Below are 26,896 nucleotides of genomic sequence, written 5' to 3'. Positions count from 1 at the left end.
GGTGAGACTTCATGCAAATCCTGGGGAAAGTTTCTTGTAACTGTTATGATTGTTAAATTTTAAAATTGAAGTACTTCCTAAAGAAGGTAGATTAAATGTTTCTGCCGAGAGGCCGGAGTTTCACAGTGTGAAGGCCTTGGCAACGATACAGGACAAATGAATTCTTGCTTTTTCCTGCCCCTGCCTCTCATCCCACCACTGTCTCACAATGCCGTCAGTGGTGCTTACACAACTCTTTCTCAAGCCACATCATAAACTAGTCCAGTGAATTTGTTTAACTCACAACTTGATCCCACAAGAATGCTTCCTGCACAAGTGAAGGGGCAAGAAAAATATGGCCTGAGTTGCTAAAGGTAAGAATTTCTAAAAAACCTAAAGCTGCTGCCAAAACCTCTGCGTTTAGCCACAGTGCAACTCCAGAGATTCATGAAAGAGAGTAACTGAGGATCAGCGATGGTTTTCCCCTGTGAAATACACTGCATTGATTGTCTCAGTCTTACTGTCAGAACTGAAGAATGTTGCAATTAAGGCTTATGATTGTACACATTTAGCAAAATAATTGGCCCATGCTCTGCCTCGAGTTAAACTTCAGGTGTTGTAAATTTGGAAGGATCAACCTGCTATAAAAAAATTGTGCCTGTAGTGTAAAGATGATCTACAAGCTTCGGTATCACCTGTGGGCATCTCTGTGCTATACAGTGATTAGTGGCCCTAATAGCTTCTATGGAGCATTTGACACCTGGCAAACCTGACATCTCACAGCCAGCTGGGAAGCTGGCAGTGCAAAGGTGCCTTTCTTCTACTTTCCCTTGTAGTTCATCATTTGTCTTTTAGATCGTAGATAGTAGTTTTCATTTTCTGTCACTGTTTCTAAGGATGATCTACTTGTTCTATGAAATACTCAATTTAAGTTCTCTCTCTCCTGCTAAACACTATGACTTTTTAACCTGATTTTAAATGCTGACGTTTTCTAAAGTTCTTGAAAATCTGAAAAAAGGCCTGACTTTTATTTGTAAGAAACGGATCATCCAGTCTCTTTAGAAGTGGTCTCTTTATCCTGTTTGAGTTTCAGGTACACAGGATCACTACAATTGCATTTATTCTTCAGCCTCTCAACTTGCATGTCTTGACAGCAACCTTTTTATCCTCTGTGTTATTAGAAGATTTCAACTAAATCAAACAATTTGCAAGTAAGTATCATCTAAATTACATTTTTTTCCAAGCACGAATCACCTACCATGTCCCTACTGTATCTATGGTTAAGATTCCTTCTGTCAAAAGACTCACACTATATTCACAGGCATGATTTCTTTCCCCTCTGGTTATTTAGGACTGTATCTCTTGCAGGACATCTCTGCCTATCTGTTGTTAAGATCCAGATTTCTTGGCATGTGTTCAATATAAGATCAAAGAGGATGGATGTGGTGGCAAAACCATTAAATCTCCCAAAACCTACGTTGGCTTCCAGTGCAAATTAAGGCCACCTCAGTGCATTGTTTTCTGTGGCTTCAAACATCCTTCTGATAAAACAAGGATCCTTGGGTCGTGCCATTTCTCTGACTGCCACCTTTTTTCTCTGGTTATCCTATTGGAAAGGGGTCAAGAAAGGGAATTGGCAAAAATTATAACAGAGAGCCTCTGTAGGCTGTGAGTACTCAGCCAGGAAAAATTCTCAGGAAGCCAAATATGCTGAGTTTTGGGCTGTTTTGCACAGCCAGGGGAAAAAAAAAATTTCTCCTAAAATAGGTTTTTATGCTACAGAGATTTCAAGAAATAAAATTTTGAGCAGACTGAAACATCTCTCCTGGGTTTTTTTGCTTTGCTTTCACAAGCAACGGAGTGGTACCACTTCTGTGCTATCAAACTGGAGAGAAAAAATGGTTGCTACTACCTGTAGGCATGTTTGTTCCTTACTACTCTTTTCCCTAAGAGGTATAATTGAATGGGAGCCTTACTCTGTGTGCTCATTTTGGTAAATAACTCTGTATTGCAGGAAGTGTCCTGCCTCAAAGACTACTTTTTGGCAAGGTCAATGTGTGTTTTGGCTGTTAATAACACAACTTTTTTCTTTCTTGTGGCAAGCCTAGTGCGGATACATGTTACTTATTATGTCCCCGCCCAATTAAGCCGTGTGTTTTGGCAAAGAATTTCCAGCCTGACAATCTGCATGTACCTCACTTCAATCCTTCATAATAGGACTCTTAGCTGGACCAAAGACTAGCAGTAAAAAATCCAAGATGGGGGATATCCAACAAAAGTTGCAAGGCTTGGAGGTAAATAATTTGTGTCTGAAGAATCAGGACAATAATGCAATTGGTGATACCTTCCAGAGGACATTGCACCTTTTGGCTACAGTTTAGAGAAGCAGGGACTGATAACAGTTGATTTATTGAAAGGTAGCCTGCCATGCACATATGTTGTTACACCAAGTCACTTACTTAACGTTTATTTTCACAGCATCTCTGGGGTTTGGGCTGAGGACAGACTCTGAACCCGCGTGGGACTTTCAATGCATTGTGAAGATGCAGGGCCTGAGAGACCTGACTTATGCGAATCTTTTGTGTTCTGCTTGGTACAAATTAATTAAGAGAGGGCGCTTGAGCTTATTCTGAATATCAAAATTTTAAGTACACAAAATAGAGAGATGTAAGATATAGTGAGCCTGCTTTGGGTGTCTTAGTGCAATGGAGCTAAAAGCACCAAAGCACTTTGGTAGAGTTTCAGTTTCAGAACTAGTGACATTTGCTTGATATTTATAACCTGTGAGCTTTGTCTCCAAGATCGTGAGGTCATACAAAAGTCAAAAAGATCATCATTTATTGGAAAATATAATAAATTATAAACAGGACTTGAGTCAGAAGTTATTTTTTCTTAAATGATATGGATAAATCCTTCTTTTTAGAAGGGTCCTCAATGGCTCTTTATTTCTATTGTTATGTTTGATCAAACATTAACACTTATGTAGTCACAACACAGCTAAATACCTTTACCTTTGAACATAACAATTTCCTGTTTCTACATGAGAGGAAAAGGCTTAAAAAAAAAAAAAAAAAAAAAAAATCAGGAGTCACCAACATTCCGTACTTGTGCCTAAGCTTGAAATCACTGGCGCACGATAGTACAGCATTTACTGCAGTGTTCTATACAAGCATAATGTAATTAAGTGACTTGCATCTATTTTGAGAGACTGCATCTCGTGTATATTTTGTTACTAACTTTCTGTAACATCAGTAGCCACATCGATGTTAAGAGAAGACTGCTGTCAGAGAGAAAACTGTAGTGTTTTAACGGACAGCTAGCTATAAGGCTCAGCACATCTGTAGATTGGATGCTGCACAGAAAAATCTGGGAGCATACCTGACAATCTGAAACATGTCATATGCCTTTGCATATTTATTTCTGTACTTCTCTGTGCTACGTGAAGCTATGCTAATATACCAACTTTGTGTGGTCTTCTGCATTTTGAGGGCAGGTACATATTAATCAGTCCAGAGGCACTACCACTAGGTAGGCTGTACAGCTGGACATCTTCCCGCTTGAGGGGGAAAGATCATGGTAGTGGCAGGAGGCTTGCTGGGTGCTGCTCCACAGGGTTGTACTTCATGAGCTGTGTGTCCTGGTTTCGGCTGGAACAGAGTTAACTCTCTTCTTAGTAGCTGGTACAGCGCTGTGTTTCGATTTAGTGTGAGAATAATGTTGGTAACACTCTGATGTTTTAGTTGTTGCTAAGTAGCACTTATCTTAAGCCAAGGACTTTTCAGTTTCCCATGCTCTGCCAGCAAGCAGGTGTGCAAGAAGCTGGGAGGGAGCATAGCCGGGGCAGCTGACCCAAACTAGCCAAAGGGGTATTCCATAACTTGGAACGTCATGCCCAGTATATAAACAGGGGGAGTTGGCCGGGAGGGGTGGATCGTGGCTCTGGCATCGGTCAGCGGGTGCTGAGCAATTGCATTGTGCATCACTGGGTTTTTTTCCTCCCCCCCCCTTTTTTTTGTTATACTCCTTTTCATTACTATTTTATTAGTAGTATTAATATTAGTTTTATTATATTTCATTATTTGTATTGTTAATTTTATATTTTACTTTAGTTATTAATCTGTTCTTATCTCAACCCACGAGTTCTGCATTCTTTCCCGATTCTCCTCCCCATCCCACCAGGAGCAGGGGGAGGAGGACGGGGAGTGAGGGAGCAGCTGTGTGGTGCTTGGCTTCTGACTGGGGTTAAACCACAACACTGTGTGAAGTCAGCACATGTACCTTGTTTTCAGGATGTATTCCTGAGTCTGTAACTAACCTAATTTAAAATTATTCCAAAATTTAAACTGTGAGTTGACTTTAAGAGGACTGTGTGGGATTCCCTGGAAATAGGAAGAATTTCTTTATTTTATAGATGATGGTAGGATGAGATTTGGGGCAGGGGAAAGCCAGCATTGCAAAATTTGTGGATATATTTCTTTACCAGATAATTAAGATTTTAACTGTTAGTCACTGCAAAAAAAAAAAAAAGAAAAAAGTAATGAAAAAACTTTATTCAGTATAGGAGCATGTAAATTTTGAATGCAGAGCTTCTTAAGGATGAGAAGGTAATTTGTGATTCAGGAAAACACATGTGCGCTAATTTGAACCTGGCACTGATTACAACAGGATTATTCAAGTGCTTTAAACTTAACTCAAACTTTTCTTGAATGTTTAGAACCAAATCGTTATTGAATTACTTCTTTCCATTCTCTCCTTGCATTTCAGTGCACAGAGGATGTGTTAGATGACATTAGGACAGCCTGACCATCTTTTTCTGATGCTGCACTTATGTTTTATTCAATGCTGATTTTTTTGAACTTCTGTAAATGTGCGTTGTCATCTCTCATCAGCTTGTCTTCTAAATATTGGAGAAGGGGGGAAGGAAAAAATTGGTCTCTGTATGTGGAAAAGGAGGAAAAATTTTCTCTGTGCCAGTATATGCCAGCCAAGAGGCATTTTCTATTTACATTTTATTGTCTCTTCTTTCTGGAGAAGTGTGTTTCAAAGGCTCCCGGTGCTGCAAAGCTCTCTGCTGCCTCATTATTCAGAGCCGCTGATGTGCTGAGCAAAGTTCCTTAATGCAGCTTTCAGTAACTCCAGGGAATTTTCTTTAGTTTCCTCCTCCTGCTCTTTTCCCTTTATTTGCAGAGTAAATATTTGTGTTTCTTGGAGAACTTTGGGGAGAGAAATCTGCAGACTGTGCTGCCTATCTTCCACAGAAACCAAGTGAGGAGATTTATGGAGTGTATTTTCCTTGCAGTTTGTCAGAAAATGTAATTTGGAAGGGTATTACTTTGATCTTCTAGTTTGGTTTCTTCCACATATAATTATTATTTCCCTCCTGAATCCACAGTTTGGTCTGTGTGCTCTTGAGTGAGAGGAATAACTGCATGACAAAAAAAAACAAACAACAAACCAAAACCCACCAAGAACCAAAAACGGAACCAACAAAATTTTTTTTAAAGACTTTTTTTATTTATATATGCACATGATACCAATGAAATTGCAGTACTGCAACAACTATTTTGATAAAATCAATGTATTTTACAGCATTTATGGTCTTTCTTGCTGTTGTGCTCTTTGGCTTGTGAAATGGAAGTTACTTCTGTTCTAATATGACCTAAACAATTGAAAAGAACTGAACACAACTCATAAAAAGAGCAAAAAAGTGGCTGCTTGGCACTGCATCATTAACTCTAATTCATTAACAGCCCCTGTGAATTGCCTTGCTTCTAATCATGGGAATAATAAAATACACATCTACTTTGTTTCTCTGGGGTATTTCAGAGATCACTAGTTAATGTGTATAAAGCAGAGTATGAGCAAATACACTAATACAATAAAAGAGAGAATTTTTAACAGCAAAAGGGAAGGATAAACATTGCTGTGCTGTGTTTGCTATGACTGTGTTTGCTATATTGCTGATTTACATATACAAATCCAGAAAAAATATTTCTACTCCGATAACTTCAGCTGTGATCAGACCTATTCTGACTGGTACTATTGCACTTGCATAGTTCCCATCCCAAAGAGCTTGGGATGCAGCAAATATGTAGTCTCTGCTGCAGGAGTATATGTTTCAGAATATTGCATCCCTGTATTTTAAAATAGCATACTCAGGCTCGCTTAACATTTGCTTTTTAGTTTTATTTCTGTTTTGTCAGTCTGTTTATCCTGGTAGAACAGGGAGAGAGGTACTAATTAGAAGAGTCAGAAATCCTTAAAGCCATCTGATGAGGATCGGGACGTAGCAAAACTACCTCCTAAGAGTAACTAAACTCTCAGAAATTAAGTACAGATAATATTTAGTGTCAAGAGTGCAGTCAGTTGAATTACAAAAGATTTTGTGAAAATGTTCTCACTGTTAGTAGAACGAGTTCTGCTTGCTCATAGCTGGGTTTCAAGTAAGGGAAGAGCTGATGGGGGTAGAAAAAGAAGTTTTAATATATTTATAAGAGCAAATAAGACCATGATTTCTGTGTTTTGTTGATACCTTCTTACTAACTACACCTTTAAACTATATCTCAAAATATTATGGCAGTGGCTGTCAAATGTCAAGAAATGAGAGGATCTCAGTCCATTTCCTACTGAACTAGCTCCTGCTTGACAAAAGCCTACCTTCTCTGCAAGCTTTGATCAGCACCCATGTTAGCAGACTCCGTTGCCAGCTAGCCACATCATGCCAGTTGGCAAATTCTATGAGAAGTATAGATTTTCCAAGGCACATGAGGAGACCCTTGTAAGTTATTTTTCATTTCTTTCAGCTACTGGTCTCAGTCTTAAGGAAACTATTTTTTGGAAGAGTTCGGTTTCCATGTCATCAGCATTGAAGATTGCTAGGTTATCATCACCCAGGAGTAATTTGGCTCAGTGCATTTAGAGATCACAGAACTACTGTAAGTTTTAAGCTGCTGTGGGTAATTCTGGGCATAGCACAGTGAGGAGGTCTCTTGGATTTGCACACAGCTCATTGTGAGATGTAGGCCTACTGGTAGAAGCTGAATGGGAAGTCCTCTATAAACAGATTGACTCCGATACTAATCAGAGAGTCCTACAAACTCTTTGCTGCCTCTTGCTTTTTCTTATTTTCTTTTAAAAAGAAGCTAATTTTGCAGTCTCATCTTTCTGTTGGTAGCAGTTAGCATCCAAGATATGTTCACCCTCACCCTACCCATGTTCAGTAGATTTCCTTCAGTTTTCCACTTTGATCAAACACTGGTTTACTCTGTCTGTTGAAAATCCTAGCAGCTACCTTGGAGCTACCTATTAATACACACTGCTTGTTTTCATATGGCTAGTGAAGCTTCTGGCTTAGCTGGGCTTCTTCTGTATTCCCTGTTCAAGTTTCCAGAGAAGGAGGCCTTCTCGCTCATGCTGCCCGCATGCTGTGTTTGTTGATCGCAAGGAAAAACTTCCAAACTCTTAGGACGACATTTGCTGTCAGAAGGGGCAGAGGCAAAAATAGTAGTCTCGCTGTGCGCATGTAGCCTCTGACGCTTTCATCCCCTGGCCCCAAGCTATCCTACAGCCTTGGAAGGAGCAGCAGGAATCAGCTGTGCATTGTAACTCCATGCTTCTCTTGTCCTGCTAGAAGCAATAGATCAAGGATTAAAGAGGTTGGGAGTGCATCCCCACAGAGACAGTCAGACAAAGCAGGGGAAAAGTCTACCCAGAATGGTGAGGTGTAATGGAAGGCAGAAATACCGCTGAATCTCTCTGAAGTGCCTTCTGTCTCACTGACTTCTGTCTTAAGAACTAGTATGCTTTATATTTTTTCTACATTATATATATAAAGTCTAAATTTTTTTTTGCTATTGCATTTCCTCACCCTCTCTTCAGAAGTAGGCAAGCCCCATACCAGTGTCTCCATTGCCCTCTCCCAAAGCTCCACACATGTGTCCTTGTAGGATGCAGTGGCTTGTTAGATTCTTCTCGCTGTGGTTTCTGTGCGTTTCCAAAGGGAGGATGAGATGTTTGTCAGTTGATCACATTTGCACAGCGAGAGTCATGACATGGCAGCAACCTGCCAAACTGGAACAGCTGCAGCTCTGCTGCTGTAGCTGCCTTAGTATACAACCTTATGCTGCCTGTGTGAGGTCGTTGTCTTAGTGCCAAGGACTCTGGCAGCAAATATGTCAGTGTATTGCGGTTCTGATTCAGGTAGTGCCAGAATTGTCTTCGACAAAACAGGGATGCAGGGAATTATCGGAGCGCTGGTCACTGATGCTGATTTTCTGGCTTGCTGCAGAATAAGCCAACTAGCAGCATGCACTAAGCAGCGTAAAATTCCCTGTGGACTTCCTGGAATGAAATATGCTTTGGCTGCTTTTCTTCCCTGTTCCTGAAGGGCTTGATCCTACTCTGTCTGCTGAGAACTTCACTTGACAGGAGAATTTTGCGTAGCAGAAGCCTGGATAGCTTCTGTCCTATTTCAGTAGCTGGACAGAACAAATGAGACCGCTGCTGTTGTCTGATGCATTGCCAGGTGCCATTAAGTGCTCTAAGCGTGAACAATAGAGCAATGTGGGAGAAATGAAAAAAATAAATTCTTTTTGTTTTTATTTAGCCTGTCTGAGTTTTGATGCAATGATGAGGTAAAAGGCAAAACTGTGGTCTTTCCATTGATAATGCTCTCTTTTAAGTTTCAATATGAAAAGAAGACTTGATGGTATCTTAAATCTTTGGTTTTGAAAACATATGTCTGTATGTATATATGCATTGCTATAAAATTGACAGTATAGACTCTCACATCCTTCTGGTCATCCTTTTAAGAAGAGTCCTCTTGGTGGGAAATATTCCAAGCATTTTTGTCTTTCAACGCCAGCCAAGGCAAGAGTAGGGTTCTAGGCTGCGCTTCTTAATAAAACTTGAATATAAAAATGCTCAGACTGCCGAGCTTAGCTTTCTATTGGAAAGAAAAATAATTACAGTTATTTAATTAACCTTAAATCTGAGTCCGAACACAGCAGGTAATTTTTTCCACTCTGTTAGATCTGAGATCTAAAGTGTGAAATTTCATTTTAGCTTGCTGTCACAGGACTGCTAGACTTCTTAGTATAGTCACCACATTTTTCTGTTAAGCAGCGTACACCATGCTACTATATTATCTGAGCTTATCAAGAGGTTTCACTGACAACATGTCAAGAGCTTCTCAGCTGACAGGTGGTTTCCTCTACCTTATAGGGGAGGTATTAGCAAATTTGGACATTATGGAGGGATGGAGGAAAAGGAATATTTGTTCTGTTACAGCTTGTAAAAGTCTACAATAAGAGATATTTTACAGCCGCTAGCATGTAAAAGATAGTTGTGGTCTTGATGGCCCAAAAATGGTTGCAACTCAAGGAGAAACGCAGTTAACAGATTGTTGCGTCTACAACCTAAAAATGGTTTTCTATGCATGTGTGCATGTACAAACACAAGTATGTGCATACACATTACTAAAGAAAAGTCTTCTTCAATAGAAGCCTGCATGCTTTGGAAAATCCAGACAAATTGAATGGGGGACTCATGTCATCAGAAACTGGAGAGGGTAAACCTGTGTACATTTGAATCCCCACAGCTTTTTTTTTTTTTTTTTTTTTTTTGCAGCTAGTGTCACTCAGTCATTTATTAAATACTTTGCATTTGTTTTGAACAAAAATATGTATGTATTCTGATAAATCCACACAGGAGTACAAAGCTACTCATCTTTTCTATATACAGCTTCTACTGGACATAGCTGTAAAAAAAGTTGTAACAATAGGAAGGTAGCATGGCTTAGATAAGCGTTTGTTAATGACTGTTAAGGGGTCATCACTTTGACATCCTGGTACATTGTACTCAGTTTCTTCTTTTGTTGTTTTCTGTATTTTTTAGATTTTGATATGAAAACGTATAAATGCAGTTCTGTTTGATTTCATTAAGACTTTTAAGCATTGTGGTTATGTATTTACCTGGCAAGAGAGCTGGATGGAGACTACAGTGACAGTAGAGGAGGGAGAATTAGGGGTAAAGGAGGAATCCCTCAGGAAGATAGTCTCTCCATCATTACATGAGATAGATTTACTTACTAGATAATGCTCTACTTGGATCAATAGTACTGCTGACTCAAAATCTTGAGTGAGGACCGTTCTTCTTTACGTCGTGACAGTGCCTTTGTGCAGAACATGGTTCCTGCAATCACATGAATATTTGCATCACTACTATCAATCGCTACTTTTTTTTCGTTTTTTACAGAAATGCAGTCAGTTTTTAGATACTTTTGGCTACCCAGTCTGTTTTGGGGTCACTATGGGATGGTTTTCCATGAGTGTTGGAATGTGGAAATCGGGGGGAGGTAGCAGTCCTGCTGCTGCTGTCCTTCACAGCAGCTGTGCTAGCTGAACTGTTCCAAAAGTGGGGCTTGAAAAAAACACCAAAACACTTCAGCCTCCTGTTACCCTCAAATTGTATGCAGGTATTCTTAAACTGGATCAATCATAGAATCACTTGCGTTGGAAAAGACCTTTAAGATCATCGAGTCCAACCATTAACCTAACACTGCCAAGTCCACCACTAAACCATGTCCCTAAGCACCACATCTACATGTCTCTCAAACACCTCCAGGGATGGTGACTCAACCACTTCCCTGGGCAGCCTGTTCCAATGCTTGACACCCCTTTTGATGAAGAAATTTTTCCTAATATCCAATCTAAACCTCCCTGGTGCAACTTGAGGCCATTTCCTCTTGTCCTATTGCTTGTTATGTTTGAGAAGAGACCGACACTCACCTCGCTACAACCTCCTTTCAGGTGGTTGTAGAGAGTGATAAGGTCTCCCCTGAGCCTCCTTTTCTCCAGGCTAAACAACCCCAGTTCCCTCAGCCACTCCTCATAAGACTTGTGGTCTACAGCCTTCACCAGCTTCGTTGCTCTTCTTTGGATGCGCTCCAGCACCTCAATGTCTTTCTTGTAGTGAGGGGCCCAAAACTGCCATACACTCACCAGTGCTGAGTACAGGGGGACAATCACTTCCCTAGTCCTGCTGGCCACACTATTTCTGATACAAGCCAGGATGCTGTTGGCCTTCTTGGCCACCTGGGCACACTGCCGGCTCATATTCAGCCAGCTGTCGACCAACACCCCCAGGTCCTTTTCCACCGGGCAGCTTTCCAGCCACTCTTCCCCAAGCCTGTAGCATTGCATGGGGTTGTTATGACCCAAGTGCAGGACCCAGCACTTAGCCTTGTTGAACCTCATACAATTGGCCTCGGCCCATCCATCCAGCCTGTCCAGATCCCTCTGTAGAGCCTTTCTACCCTCAAGCAGATCAACCCTCCTGCCCCACTTGGTGTCTCCAAATCCAAATCTTCCCACAAATGCCGTAAATGATAGTACCACTATTTTTGATGAAGGGCAAGAACAAGTGGTGGAAAAGGACAGAAAATCTTCAAATACTGTGCTAAGAGATGCTGGATGCTAATACAAAGTTATCAACTGAGATCTCTAAAAGAAAATAAATGTGCCAGACCACCCTGATATCACAGAGAGATTCATAGACCTTTGACTTAATCACCGAGAGACCTCCCTTTTGCAATGCTAAGATGCAGCATGATCGGTGTGCAATGGGTATGGCAAGAGTTTTGATTTAGGGGTTTGAGAGGGGACTGCTGGTTGTAGAAATCCCAGTCACAGCTAAAGGAGAAAGAGCAAGGTGATAATGGCTGTGAAGAGTGAGTTAGTGGAAAGAGAAGGGGAAGGATCGCCTGCAGAAATGCTCTATCATAAGATGTCTGCATTTAATTATTCCAAAGCAGAGCGAAAACTCTCTTCTAGTCCTCATCTGTGCACAGCACCTAAGCTTTGACCCTGCAACCTGCTCAATGGCCTTGCAAGAACTAGCTCTAAGCTAAAAAAAAGGGACAGTGGGCACAGTCACTGACCTGCGTAATACAGAAAGGAGCCTGGAGAAGCTGCTCCTTTGATGTCTCTGGGAGCTGCTGTTCTTACCAGTAGGCTAACTAAACCGGGGTAAGGAAGAATACGTCCATATTCGAGCTACTGAGAAATATTTGTTCTTTAAAATCCCATATCACATATGTAGGTATGTCCTTAGCACAACTGCCCTATCTTAGCTCTAAAACACTTATAGGCTTGTTTTCATCAGTTTTAGAGAGAGCATAGTGAGAGTGAGAGAGACTAACAGGTTTCACTGAAAAATCAAGTGATGTTTCACTTGATTCACCCAGCTGCTCCTGGGTTTCGTTACATAAGTGGCCCTTCTGCTTCATTCGTTCTCCTCTAATTCTTAATGGCGGTCAAACAGTTCGGACGACTTAGGAGAGTCAGCCAATCTGTGAAGCTGTACAGGTAATGCTTAAGCAATGACCAAATCTGGAAATTCAAGCTTTTGCCCTACATCTGGGTCTTGTTCTGCGAGCAGATCTCTAGCCCAGAAGCCACAACTCCCAGTGGTTTCCAAAGGATCGAGAGCTTCTGTCCACGTCATGCAACGTTCAGCAGTTTGCAGGATCTGGCTGTCCATGCTGCTCATTGTCTCTAGCTCTTAATTATGCTGTCACACTGCACTGTCTCTTTAGATTTAACTGTTATAAATTGAAATGAATTGCAAAACTGGTGTCATTTTTCAAGTCATGAAGGGTTTCTGGGAGCAATGAGAGTTTCTCCTTGCTTGTCGCTACATGAGTATGCTGTTATGGAATTGAGTCAGTACTGTTGGCAAACAAAAAATGATTTGAAATACATTAGCTAGAGAAAAGTAATTTAACCTTCAGGCTTCTAGCAGCAACATTTATATTTGGTGTAAATTGCTTGGAGCCAAATCTGTTTTGTAAAGAGGATTATCATCAGGAGTTCAGTCTGGCTGTAAATGTGCCCATCTTTGAATCACAGGATTTTATTTCTTTGCGCTGTATTAGCATCTATAGTGCCTGTATAAAGGATGGATTATGACCTTCCTTTTAATTCTGTAGCTCAGTGGGAGAAGGTTTATCTTTGCCAGTTTGCTATTGTTATTAGGTTGTTAGTGCTATTAAATAATTATGGAAGTTTAGCAAACCATAAGGATCTTTTAATTTGTCCCTTGACCAGCCATTTTAACATCCTCTTTGCTTCATTTTCTGCCATCAGTAAAATCTCCCCTACCTCTTCCCAAACATCATGTACTACACAAATCTTTATGTGCCTAAAGACCTTTGAAAATAGATTATGTAACTTAAGTGCATAATTTTGGGTACTATCTGCTTGTTCGTGTTAGCAGTGCTATTGTAAAAAATATTGTGCAACGTTGAACTACAGTCCTTTTCCATTCTGAGTCACTGTTATTTATTACTGAAAATGCAGAAAATATTTTAAATATAAAGGCTCAAATCTAAGCTAATTCTAGTTAATCCCAGCTGAAACATTGGTCATTGCAGTGGAACTACCCTGATTGTGAGTTTGGCCCAGTAAATCAAATCAATGGAGCTGAGTGACATAAGCTTCCTCCTGGTGTTACTGAGAAGCCAGCAGTTAAGTCACTATGGTGAAAAGCAAGTCACTACTTCAGCTATTGCTAGCGTGCATGGTGTGGGTCTCTGCTCTGTGACTCTAAGGCCACAGCATGCTCTATTACTTCCAGATGTCCTGGGGCTAAAAATAATCTGTGAAATCTCTGAAGCAGAGCCTGGTGCTCAACAAAACCTTGATATTCATATAAAGCATCTCAAATGACAGAGCATGCACAACCAGTGCACCTGGATACGCCTGAGATTTCACTGTGAATTGACGGATGCTGTTATATCCCATGTTTCTAGTGCCAGCACATAAATGAAACATTTAGATGCTTATTGCATTTTCCTTTGTCTTTTTAATTTTTATTCTTTAAGCATGGAATGGAGCACTCTGTTACTCCAGGAATCAGAAGATTGGAAAGTTGCTTTGTTTCAGACTGGACTTTGCTCTATAGGAGATGGTGTGCAGGTGTTGAACTTTTAACACTATTCCTGCCTCTTCATCCATGTACACGCTCTCCTTGGATTATACTGATTTGCTTCAAACCATACAATTGTTGTATATGCATTAGCGTTGGAGGAAAACTGCTCGTTGTTCAAGTGTCCACCTCTACTGGCCACCAAAGTGAAAAGATCAGGTTATTCCTGCTACAGTCATAGTCATGGAATTATTTACTTGCTGATGATTAACTAACAAGAAGTTATACACAAATGCTTTCAGGCAAAGAACACATATTAGAAAGAATTGCTTTTATGTATTGTAATTACGTGCATAGTTTGTGGAGTCTCTGTCACACATCCTGGGGCAAAAAATAAAAAAATAATTATATGAAGATACATTGTTCAGGCATCCCCAGTGTTCAGTCCATTTTAAACTCGTAAAATAATTAATAGACTGAGGAAGCAAACCGGTGAGATTGAAATAGTCTGTAACCACTTTATATTGCTTCTTCTGACCTCAGCTGTACAAGTGCTCTGAAGCAACAGAGGAATTTTTCTTTCTCTGCATGTCCCAGGTTAATTCTGACACCTCCGGAATCCTGATTAAAGAAAACTGTCTTATGTATGATTGGATATTTGTACCCAAGATTAAAAATTTATATTCAGAAAGTGGCCAAAAATTATTTTGTCTTAAAGGACTTTGTTGTCTGTAGCTTTGTTTCAAAAAATGTTATTCGTCATTAATTGTAATTTTAGTTGAAGCTAGTTCATTACATTTAATATGATGTCTAAAAGACTCATCTGAACAGTCTGACTCTCTTGTTTACAGAAATTACATCCCTGCACAAAGTTGTGAAAATGAACCAGACATGAGAAAACTCATCAAAACCAGACTAAGTAGAAGGAGATGCCAGAGGGGCCGATTGTGAATCTAGATGTATATTTACAGGCATACAGTCCTTTGCTCTTGCACAAAACTAAATATCTTTTTTTTTTTTCATTTTATGCTGTTGAGTTGAAAAGGCAAATATCTCAACAGATAAGCTTCTGAAATGGCTGCTGTCCTGGTTGAGTGGGGCATGGAAATCTTAGTATAGTATAACCATATATTTGGTTATTATTAACAATAATAACCAGCAGCAATGTTAACCTGCTCCAGTCTACCTATCCTTCATTGCTCGTGCACCATTTTGACATCTCTTGTTCAATGCCGTCTCTTGTTCTTCTGCAGCCATGGACCTGCCCTGGGCAGTGGCAGTAGCAGCAGTCAATGAGGTTCAGCTATACATTTTCCTTCCCATTGCTATGGCTTTGATAGCAGTCTAACTCTCGGCATGACACCATTGTAATCTGAATGCAGATTTGGCATCACTGAAGTATGTGGAAGATGAGGACAGTGTATTAGTTGTTTTGTTAAATAAGAGCTCAATTGTACCTGCTCTTGGTGGGGAAAGCTCTCCTTTACTCTTCTGTTGATGATATGAGGGTTTTATTTTGCAGGAGGAAAGTATTAGGTTGGTAGGATTCCCACCTTTCCCTTTGCTTGTCCTTTGGCATATGCCCTGGCACAAGATCATGGCTTTGTTTGTCATGCAGCACCGTAGATCGTCCTTTATGTCTGATCCAGAGGAGACTGTTACAGGCATCAGTAACAGAGCTTTACCCTTAAAGCAGCTTGTGTACTTGTGCCTGCAGAGATGCTCAGTGTGATTCCTGGCTGGCTGTCCAAAAGGTGGTTTTTTCACACTATGGTTGGAGATGAGTCAGCATCAGTGAGATGTATACTGGTGCAAAGATGCTGCATTCAGTAATTCAGATGGTATCAGTGATTACTCTCCTGCTCTGATTAGTGCCTAAACAGTCACAGTTGCATGTAATTACTCACTTGAATTGGGCTTCAAGAAGCCCTTGTGTGGGCTTTTCTCCACAATTCAGTGGCTTTCTCGCCTCCAGTCAGTTTTGGAAGAGACAGGAACCTCAGGCTCTGAAATAGTCTTTATCCTTCTTCACCTCAATAAGGGTCAACTCACTGCAACTGCTGACCATGGTTCAGACTTTGAATAGTTTTCTCTTACCAGACGCTTAATCCCTTGCAACTTAATTGACTGGGAAATAGTTAATGCCCAGTATTGACTGTTTATTCCTTAAAATGAAAAGCAAAGTATAAGCTTCTGCAGGAAACGATTTTTCTTCATTTGACTAAGTGTAAAAAGTCAAAAAGGCACGCATATAGTTCTCTGTATTTTGAAGTAGACATCCAAAGGGTCAGGTCAGCAGACATTACTTGAATCACACCTTTTGACCTTAGAAATCCTCTGGTTCCTTAAAATCTCCATACCTTCTTCAGTACTTTCTTTACAAAGGCCAAGCAAAATCAATTAAAACAGAGAAGAATAAATTCTGTTATAAAATCACACTCTTAAAAATATAAAAACCAAAGATCGTTCTGAAAAATAAAAAAGTCAAGTGAAGACTAAGTTGAAAGGAAAATATCTTAGCAATCCTGAATATAAACTGGAATCTGCTTTTGAATTTAGAACGTAGTAAAAGCCTCTTTAAATTTGCTTGGACAGTGGAGATTCAGGGATCTGTCTGAACATAGCAGACTGCAGCATTGTGGCTTTTGTGTCATGATCTCAAAACTTCAATTCGTTTGTGCACATTAAACAAATACACAGATTTTCTTTGCTGATAATTAGCATGGCGTCAGATGGGTACAAGATTATTGTGTTTTCTTCGTTGTGGTTAAACCATGACAAAAGCTAACTTAGGAAAGGGAAAAAAGAGAGACACAAGGAGACACAAATCTGATCCCGTAATAAGCAAACACCATCTCATTCCTCATGGCTTTTTATTGTGGATGAGACCCTGAGCAACTGGATCCAACTGTGAAACTGGCCCTGCGAACTATATGCTGCCTGACGGAGTGCGTTATTATAGAAAATAGAAAGGATGTGATTTTTCTTACCTTTTCTTTTAACTCTATAGGGTTAAGCCAGTAATCAAGAGGAACAGCAGATGATTGCGTTAGAAGTTCAGTTTTTCTGTGGCTGTGTTTGTTGCTTCCATTTTCATCATACCAGAATGGTTTGGGAGATGCAATTGTTTTCCTGACTTTTTGGAGTCAAACATTCAAAATGGTCTCAGACTACATGGGGAAAAACTGTCAGTTATGTGGGTGTAGTCCTTGGCAGAAATACTTAATGAAATGTGGCTGCATGGCTAATTTTAGGGACACTTTAAAGTAGTGTGATCTTTTTTCTTTTTTCTGCCCCCCCCCATTCTAGTAGGCATTGAATGTCTGGCCAAAACAAATGAAGCCCCATTTGGATAGCTCAAACAGAGAACCCAAATGAAACAACATAATAAATTGATGTCCGCATTTGGAAATCTTAACAGTTGTTTGTGCAGTAGTCTACAACTGTAATGCAAAGCACTAATGTTTAGTGATGCAGGTTGGAAATGTCCTCTACTACTGAAGTGTGGGAAGGAGAGTAATTCCTGTTAAACACTGTGGTAATCTCCAAGTTTGCGGTGCAAAGTAGTAGCAGAATATTAGGTGAGGTTAGGTACATATGATCTTCTGAATATGAGTTCAAAGCAAGTATCCAGTGACTGGAAGTGGTCTTATATTTCATCTGTTTCCTTATGTTCATTATAATATGTATGGCCTCTAGTGACTAAGGTCTTCTCTAATTAATTTTTCTGCTTTGCAGGGCAAGTGTCATACCAAATTTCTTAAGTCTTTTGTCACCTCTGTCTTCATCTGGCTAAACTAGTATCTACTTTTGGACTCAAACACCCTTTCACACATTTCCAGGTTCTGCAAGTTCCTGTCTTCCAATATCACTCAGTTTTTCCTAACCTGAATGAGATGTGACATTTTGTTATAAATAAGTTAATTATCTAATAGTTTAACCTGTTTGTTTAATTTCCCAAGTGGCCAGCTCTTTAATAAGAAAAGGTTTTTAATAGGCCTAGACGAGTCTGCTACATTCATTTAAATTGTAATCTAGGCCATATCTGAAAGTAGGCTAATACTCAAATTCACTGAGCCAGAATACCCACAGCTATTAATTTGTAAAATAGTGTCCCTCAGAAGTTATTCTGCTTGACCCACTTTCTAAATTGGATGGCACACCTGATGATTCATTACGGATAAAGAAATTTGGGGATTTTCATTTGTTTGATGCTATGTACTGCAGTCCCAGGCAGTGTGGGAAAGAAGAGCAATATTTTGTTGGGCTTGAGTCCCTAGTTTATGTGTCTGTGCCCATTAGAAATATACATTCAATGTTTCCATGTAGCAGTACAGTGATTGTGAAAACTGGCAGATTGGTAGGAATCCAAAGTCAGGTCTGGGTAGATGCATCAGCTGTAGACCCAAATAATGACAGCACATTGACACAGACTGTGGATCACTTTTCACCATTGTGAGTGGTGACGCCTTGGGGATCGCAGTCCAGCTAAGCACATTCCTGAGTGTTGCAGTGAACACGGCACACCTTGTAAGGGTTGATCCGTGGTGCTTCTCTTGATTCACATAGCTGGTGGTCAGTTTTCTGGGGTAAGATACCTCACTCTATCCTGAGGAACACATGGGCTGTAGGACAAGCTATATTTCTCTCGTGGTCCCATGTGGTGAAGGGAATTTAACCTACCATCACATGTAGCCAAGATTCTTGCAGTACTTTAAATCACTTGGTGTTGTTCATTTGTGTTGGTCCAAGCCAAGGACTCATTATATAAGATGTTTCTCTATGAAGGCTTGTGGTTTTGCTCTAAGTTAGGCTACTTCACTGTCTCTGAATGGTTTACTAGGTTTCAGAAATGCAAAAGAGTTGTTAGTGAGAACAGGGAATCTCGGAAGACTGCAAAAATGCAGCAACTGCTGTATGTCTGTTTTGATGTATTTGCATTTTATTAACATGCAGCTGACTCATGTCATGTTGAGAATCTTGAAGTGGCCAACAGTGTTTCTGAAGCTTCTGCAGGAGGAAGAGAAATTTTTCTTAGGTACCTGAAGATTATTGTCCTGGTTCTTGAATACTTGATTGACAGCGTTCTACTGTTCTTGTTTCTTTTTGTTTCAAATTTAGTAGGCTTTTTTCAAAACATTTATTTATATTTTTCATGAGCCTTTCCCTTGCAATGTAAGTGGTTTGTGCATGCTGTGATCTGCCGCACTTCAAAGATAGGAGGGTTTTTTTTCCTTCCATTAGTCTAATAGAGAGAGGGGCTATTCTAAGAGGATTCAGTCCAGCCTTGTTTGTCATTTAATCAACTTAGAGTTTGAATCAGGATGGCTGGGGACATGTAGGCCTGAAACCATTGTATCTAATTAAAATACTTCACTGGGACACTTCATGTGGGAGCCTAGTCATGTCAGCCCCCTTATATAGTCAATGGATCTCCAAAGGGCAGTTCAAACAACCTAAACTCTCCAGAGAAAGCATATGACATCTATGCTCCTTAGAGTTAAGTGGGGTGGATTTTGGCCTTAACAGCCAGTAATGGGTGATGACCTACACACAGGAGCATGGTATTGCAGTCTTGCAGAGCAATGTCATTGCACTGTATCTTCCACGAAGAAGAGCTTTCTTTATGGTTTTATTCGAAGCCGAGACAACAGGAAAAGACTGAGCACGTTGCTCAGTGATGGCTGACAAGAAATGCAACAGCTTGGCACAGTGGAATTAAAGTGCACATTTGTACCTGCAGCGTTTGTGAGGAGATCTGTTTCTACTTTGTCTTGTAGGGATAACTGCATATCTTCATGGCTGCCACTTCAGTGTAGCAGAAAAAGGCTATTCAACACTGCAATGAGCATCTACTGCTAGGAGTCTTGGACAGGACAAGTTATGTTCTAAACTGTGACTGCTGGGTGCAGCTATGGTACAATATGGAGGATAAGGCTGAGCTTGATTTTTTAAGCTTCTCAGATTAACCTTTTTCATTTTTATGGTTTATTTTCATAATAAAGACTTTTAAAAAAATCATATTTAAAATTGCTATTGACTGAACTAATGTGAGCTGCCATAGCTGACTAGAAAAGGGTATCTCAGACTGTAGCTCCCAAATAACTGATCTATGTCTTGACTCAAAAGCCCTTAACGCTTTATTTCTGCATCTTCTCAGGTACCTCCTGCAGGAAGTTAAAGGAAGGACAGGACAAGAAAGCACCATGTCTTCAGTCTCAGCTTATTACAATGGAAAGACCATACTTATCACAGGAGCTACAGGTTTCATGGGCAAAGTACTGGTGGAAAAGCTTCTGCGCTCCAGCCCTGAAGTGAAAGCAGTTTATATACTCGTCAGGCCAAAGGCTGGACAATCAATGCAAGAGAGAGTGGCCAACATGTTGAAATGCAAGGTAAGTTTCTATATTTTATTCTAGTCTAATCTGAAATCCATTTAGCTGGGTGAAGCAAAGGACTTCTGTTATACTCAATTAATGAAGAACAAAATACCATCTTCTGCTGTGACCATTGTATATTTTTGTTGTGTCTAAAACAAACAAAAAAATTGTACATGAATGAACCTGGATCTGTCTAATTTTGACAGGTGATGGAGCATTTTACACTGTAGTGATGTAATTGTTTTTCTTCCTTTTTGCATTGCTGTTTGTTGAGAATTTTTTCAAAAGCATGTTACCTTAGCAAATATCCTTTTTGCAAGAAGAGCAGTATTTTGCTTTCATGAACTCTTTTCCTTCCCCCACTTTCACAACTTAATATTTGAACACTAGCATTCAAAAATAAAACTGAGTGTGAGCCCATCACACCCTACTCCTTGCCCTTTTTGGGGCATTACATTCATTTCATAAGACAAAGCCTGGTGGCAACATATAGTGGGCTGTGCATTGCTGCAGTACACAGGGGAATCTGCCATCTTCTGATGTCAGCTCCAGTTTAACCTTACTTATGAAGTGATAAAATACTGCTGCATTTGAAAAGGGTGTTTTCCAAAGTTGACTGCAGCAGACACAAAGGCTAAGACAGACCTGTGAGTTGAAGCACAGACCTGTATGACCTCCACCCATGTGGCGTGTTTCTGTTGAGCTTTTAGCTTGCCGCCCCGGTGAGGAAAACCAGATCTCTAGTGTCAAGAAGGATGTCAAAGCCCTTTGCTGCATTTAATGTAAAGATTTGTAAGGAGAAACTGCTAGACCAGTTAGCTAGAGTGGACTTGGCCTGAGGACCTCAAGGTCCTCAGGAGCTTAGGCCAGTGGTCAGGTCATGAACTTGCTCAGACTCCTCCAGCTATGATAAGTGCCAGAGTTCAAGCTAATGCTTACTGCTAGTGTGAATTTGTACATAGCTGATGTGAAATGAGGGGAAGGGACAGATCTGGCCCTAGTAGGCAAGGAATTACTTGGAATTAATCTGAGAAATGTCAACATATCTTTAGAGTATTGGTCTAAAGCTTTGAACAAGACTTGACTGGAAAAGTACTCCTCCTCCTTCTACTGGTGTTAGAGGTAAAATAAGTCTATAGATAACTTACTTAGAGACAAGTAGGTCTGGGAGAAGGCATGCCTTTTTCCTCCTAATGTTTTGAGGCATCAAGCTAGAAAAATCTTAAGTATGTCCAACAGCAGAGTTTGATTTTTTTTTTTGGTGTGTTTTCAATAGAGGGTAGGTTATTTTCATGTTCAGGAAAATCTGTAAGTGATATAAAAGGAAACTGTTGCATTGGTTGCTTTTTGCAAGTCTGTCAAGTGCACAATTTTTCATTACTTTTCCTTTCAATGAACATTTTTCAGCTGTTTCTACAGCTTTCATCACTGAAGACTGTGGGTAATGGTTTTCATCATCAAACAACAAAATCCCAAATGTGGTGTGTTTGCATGGTTTTTTGCCCTTTTTTTTTTTTAAACCACGAAGAAAATGACAAACGTAGCTATTTTTCTATAAGCTTTGTTTGCATTTTATGTATAAATATTACTGGCTCATCTCTTCAGTTGGCCAGCACAGTTTAGTGTTGTTGTTAGCTCTAGGTGAGGTTCCCTAGTAGCTGTCTTATTGTTGCAGCTGTACTAGATGTACTCTTTTTTTCCCTAGCATGTGTCAGCAGTTTTAGGCATGACAACAGCAAACAGGAGTTGATAACCTCTCCTTGAACCTTTGACAGCCTGCTTCAACGTGTTTCAAATGAACAAAAGAAGGAGGCAAGTCTCTAAGTTAGGTTGCTGCAGCTTTGAAAAGAAAAAACTCTAGGGGTATGCTCACAACTCATTCAGGTCCCCTCAAGGAAGAAGGTGTCTTTTTGATGCTGATCTTTTTAAAATAAAGCAAAAATACTTCCCTAAGGCAGAAACCCACCTCTTCAAAGGTTATTTCCATGTGAAAATGTTGACAGCCTTTGTTTTTTTTCTGGACGTGAAACTGTTAATTCCAGTAACTGTTAATTTCATTGCAGATGAAGAGGGCAAGAAACAGTATTGCTAACATTTTTGCAGATTGTTTCCAGTTAAGTTTGCTGTATGCCTTTAAGCCACATAATCAGTCATTCACAATCTAGAGACTACGCTTTCATTTAGAGTTGTGGTTTGCATTCTCCAGTTTGGGAAACTCCTTAGCTATATAACAAATAAAAGTGCAGCAAAAGCTTATTCCAAGTCTTCAGGCAACATTTGCATTTGACATTCCTGATCATAATCTCTGATGAAGAATGTATATATTTGAGTAAGCTCAGGAAAATTCAGAATAAAATTCCTTCTCTTCCTTACATGTACATATATAATTTCTAATCTCTCCTGCATAATTATTCTTTTCCCCCACAAACTGTTGGATTTAATGCAATACAGTATTTGTATCTGTGTTTAGGAGAAAATACTTTATTTCTACTTTTGTATTCTGCCCTACATAACTTTACTGACTGATCACACATTCACTTTGAAAGTAAGTCTTTCTTCTTTTACATTATGCTTTGACCCAGTATTATGCTCTGGAATGTCTCATTTTCACATCCAAAAGGGAAGTATCCCAGGAACCAGAGGAATAGAGAAAAGCAGGTTGCTAGCTTCTAAATATGCTAAACAAACAGATAAAAATAGTATTTGGGATGAAGTAAGATGAAAGCAGAGAAGTAGATTGGCAGGAATTAGTTGCGCTGCATAATGCTTAGGTTCTTCAGGTAAGGTCCTCTGGGGACTCCTGATTTTTGGTAGTACTTAATATTTTGAAAGAAATTGCCTATAATATTTGATCTCTCTTCATATATCTCTGTGAAATTTTTGTGGTTTCTATCATTATATCTACTAGGGGTTTAAACTTTGAGGTGTCACATTTGTGAACTGTCTTGTTCACACTGTGTACATGTGAATATGCTGGAAGATGACTCCTGTCATGGTTACAAGCAATTGTAAGTCACAAAAGGGTGATGAGGTGTGAAGGGGCAAAATGCCTTAGTTTGTGCTTTTAAAATGTTTCTTATCTGGAATTTTTCAAATTCTGAATCCAACATGAAGAGTAAAATATAAAAAATAATTTGGGCATAAATCAGAATTCTTCCACTGTATTCTGGAGTAGCTGAACAGATGGCATTGAAATATAATATAAAGCTGGTTTTCCTCAGATCTTGTAAAATTAGTTTTACATGAAGATATGTTATTGCATTAATATGAAACATATAATGAACAGATATTCAATTATCTCAGCATCAACTCCAAAATGAACGTGTGCATTGAGGAATGTGTGGCTCATGGTGACCTTGCCTATTTATGAAAGGAGATGTTCTATTTTCCAGCAGCGAATCCCTAAGGGAATCAAGCTATTACCCTGTGCTTAATGAAATGCCATGTCTGCATGGCACAGAGAGCAGCTCTTACACAAAACCCGCATTTCAGTATTGGCTTCACCATGGATGTGTCCATAGATGCGGATCACAAGGCAAAGCTTGACAGCACTGTTTACTCATTAGTTGATGGGAGGTGTATATTTATTTATCAGAGGTAGGGAATTGTTTCAAGAAGTATTCTTTGTTGTCTGATCCCTCCGTGCACAGAAATAGGCAGGAATTCTTGGAGGGGTTGTCTGAGATTCCCTGGAGAGCAGTTACTGGGCTAACGCTGAGTCACTGGTTGTAGCTTTCGCGCTGTCCCTGGGAGAGCAGAGCTTTTTCCATGCCCTGCATGCAGTGAACCAAGGCTGCTTGCTGCTGCCAGGCTGTTTCGCAGATCTATTTGTTCAGTGCTCCTAATTAGAAGATCAGTCAAAGTGAGGAGTCGAAAAGACTCTTGTTAATGTCTCTGATAATTCAGAGAGAAAATAGGGAGGCTGTGAGGCTGCTGAATATGGGGAGCAGATATTGCTAGGTGTGACCAGAAATACAGTAAAACCTGCTTTTTCATATCGTCCAACCACAGTTAACCCTTATGATTAACCCTTATAGTTACAGTGGATGGTACAGATAGACCTTCTTCTCTTCCCTGCAAAGCTTTGTCTGAAACTACACAGTATAGTGGGACTGACCACTGAAAACAGCAGAAGTCCAATGTTATCAGACACCTTTGCCTCTTCAGTATTTCCTTGTCAAGTGTGCTATGCTTACCAGCAAATATAGAGCAAGACCCTCTGTTAGCCTATAAATTTCACCAAATCATGCCAGATTTCTCTTTTTCCACCTCCCTTGACTGTCCCTTTACTCCACTCTCTCTCTCATGCGTCTTGCTCATCACCATAAGCAGTAAAGGTTCTCCATGCCAAACCAGTGCAGCGTCACTCCCTCTGGAACAGCGTCCCCTAAATCTGCTGCGACCACTGCAACGGTGCATGGATCAGTACCTGGATCAGAGTAATGAGTTTTTTTGGTTGATGGAACAAGATCCCACTTGCTCAGTAAGAGGTCTGGAAACTGCTAATTGGAGTGAAACAGCTGAAGATGTTTTCTGTTTATTTATTTAGATTTGCCTCACTTTTGTCACTTTTGTCAGTAGATTATCAGAATTAACTCTGGTATTTGTGTACCAAAGGAACAAATCTATCATTTTAACAGAAACTTGTTTCTTACTTGACCCCATGATTTGTAAACCGTGTGGTAGAGAGGAGCTAATTCTTAAGGGCAGTAACATAACTGACACGAATGCAGGCAAGGGTCTCTCCTCTTTCCTAAGCTAACACCATCTGTTGCGTTGTTCCATTTTATTTCTTTCTTTTCTCCAATTTGTTTCTGTTTGAAGAAGGCTGGTAAGGTTTTGCTTTATATGTTAGCAGCTGATAGCCTGCTTCCTACAGCACAAGGAAGGGCCAACAAGACAGCTGGCGCTTCCAGCAAGATAACTTTTCACACTGGACAAAAAAAAAGCCACCATTAGTCCTGAGCTCAAGACTCATTCACATGTCCCTGGTGTCACTTTCTGCTGTTGGATGTTTGCAGCCATGCTGCTGCTGCTGCTCCTTGGCTCTAGGCTCTGCTGGAACATGGACATCTGGAACAAGCAAAGTGCAATGGCATTGCCTTTTCTGGGTGCTGCGCCAAAACTGCAGCCTTGTATGGTGACAGCTCCTCCTCATTTGATGGATGTCCAACCCATGTCATGACTCAGGATGTAGAATCTCACCCGTCAGCTTTCAGCTAAGTTGGGAGATCTGGCAGCCCTACTTACTGTTTCATCTGTTCTGCATGCAAAGCCATGCCTACCAGGAGGCTAATGGAGAAGCTGAGAAGCACAAAGGCCCATCTTATTATCAATTAGCATCAGCAGAAGTTGGTTTCCTACACCTCCTTTCTCCTTTGCACTTGCACGGCTGTCAGCACAGACTGCATTCTGCAGAGGTGCTAGAAGTGCAGCTAGGTGGAAATGGCAGAGGGTTTTTTTGGTTTTTTTTTTAATGCATACTCAGATGTCAGAGGAGAAACCATGAGAGGAAGGGGGAAAGAAATGTGGTGGTTGAAATTGTGTCCTCCATTGCATCAGTCAGATAAATTCAGGCTGCAGTCTGCTGAGGAAGAAAGAATGTCTTTGTGTGACTGAGGCAATTCCCAGAGAAAATAGGTTCATCACACAGTTTCATAGTCATAATGCAGTTTCCATCACTACTTAGTATACACAGATGCTGCACAGTAATCTAGAATTTCTCCACACACTGCGTAAGTTGATCAGGGATGCATTCAGAGTTAAGGATTTAGAACAACCCTAAATATTCTTTGCTGTTTGTGTTTTGTTACACTTATATGATGTGACTAATTACAGTATTAGAAATAATAGTAACTATACTTTTCTGCATATAATGTATTTCTTTTTGCTAAAAATTTCCAGTGTGTCTGGTGAGTCTGATTCATCTTGGTGCCCTTTTGCAGACTGATTCCCTTTGAGATACTTTAATTTAGAAATGTTAAAAATGGAGCACCTCAGATCAACAGTCGGTTTGAAAATGCTTGCATATTTGAAAACGTGTTGCTGTGTCCATACTCCTTTTTTTGGGACCACAATCTTATTCTGTAAGGTTCTATGTACATACAAAAGCAGGCATGAAAAAAATGTGGGGAGGTATCTATACACCATTCTCAAAAGACGAGCCCTCATTTTTTAATGAAGCTGGAAAGAAAATGTGGGTGACAGGATTGTGATGCAAATTAGACATCCAGGGACAGAGAGAGGAAGCGGTTAAATAATGAGTTGGTGATATTGCTAAAGAAAGAACATGTTTTGGTTATGAGAAATTACAATGAACATCAAGACATCCAAAAGGAGAGACGTCAGCTAAGTTCAAAGATGGCAGAGAGAGAGGGAAGTGGGTCAGGAACAGTAGAGTAAGGGGATAAGTTTATGACATAACGGTGACACCAGTGGAAATCTTAGTAACGGAGGAAAAACAGTACAGACGCAGAAGATAAAAGGACTAGTAAAAGGCTGCAGTAATATGAAAACTTAGGAAGAGATCTCAAAGAAGCAATTAGAGGAAAAAGTGAAGACAGCAGGTCTGCAGAGGCTATCAGATAACATTTGGAAAAAAAGAGTTTGTA

At 40.0% G+C, this 26,896-nt stretch overlaps 1 protein-coding gene across 2 annotated transcripts in view; it reads left to right on the top strand.

The window, feature by feature from the left end:
- Positions 1 to 26,896, top strand: part of FAR2 (fatty acyl-CoA reductase 2) — a 159,594-nt gene that overhangs the window by 48,278 nt on the left and 84,420 nt on the right. The window contains exons 1-2 of one of the 2 annotated variants that reach the window (XM_050904288.1): positions 1,164 to 1,190; positions 20,066 to 20,300. In XM_050904288.1, the coding sequence (XP_050760245.1) occupies positions 20,112 to 20,300 (189 nt within the window). In that variant the 5' untranslated portion in view covers positions 1,164 to 1,190; positions 20,066 to 20,111. Of the gene's footprint in view, positions 1 to 1,163; positions 1,191 to 20,065; positions 20,301 to 26,896 lie in introns of those variants that run through there. The other variant, XM_050904280.1, reaches the window with a different exon arrangement.

Source organism: Gymnogyps californianus, chromosome 1 (assembly GCF_018139145.2).
Source record: "Gymnogyps californianus isolate 813 chromosome 1, ASM1813914v2, whole genome shotgun sequence".
NCBI classification, from domain to species: domain Eukaryota; kingdom Metazoa; phylum Chordata; class Aves; order Accipitriformes; family Cathartidae; genus Gymnogyps; species Gymnogyps californianus.
The sequence above is the reverse complement of the archived record's forward strand: the minus strand, read 5'-3'. Positions and strand labels throughout refer to the sequence as shown.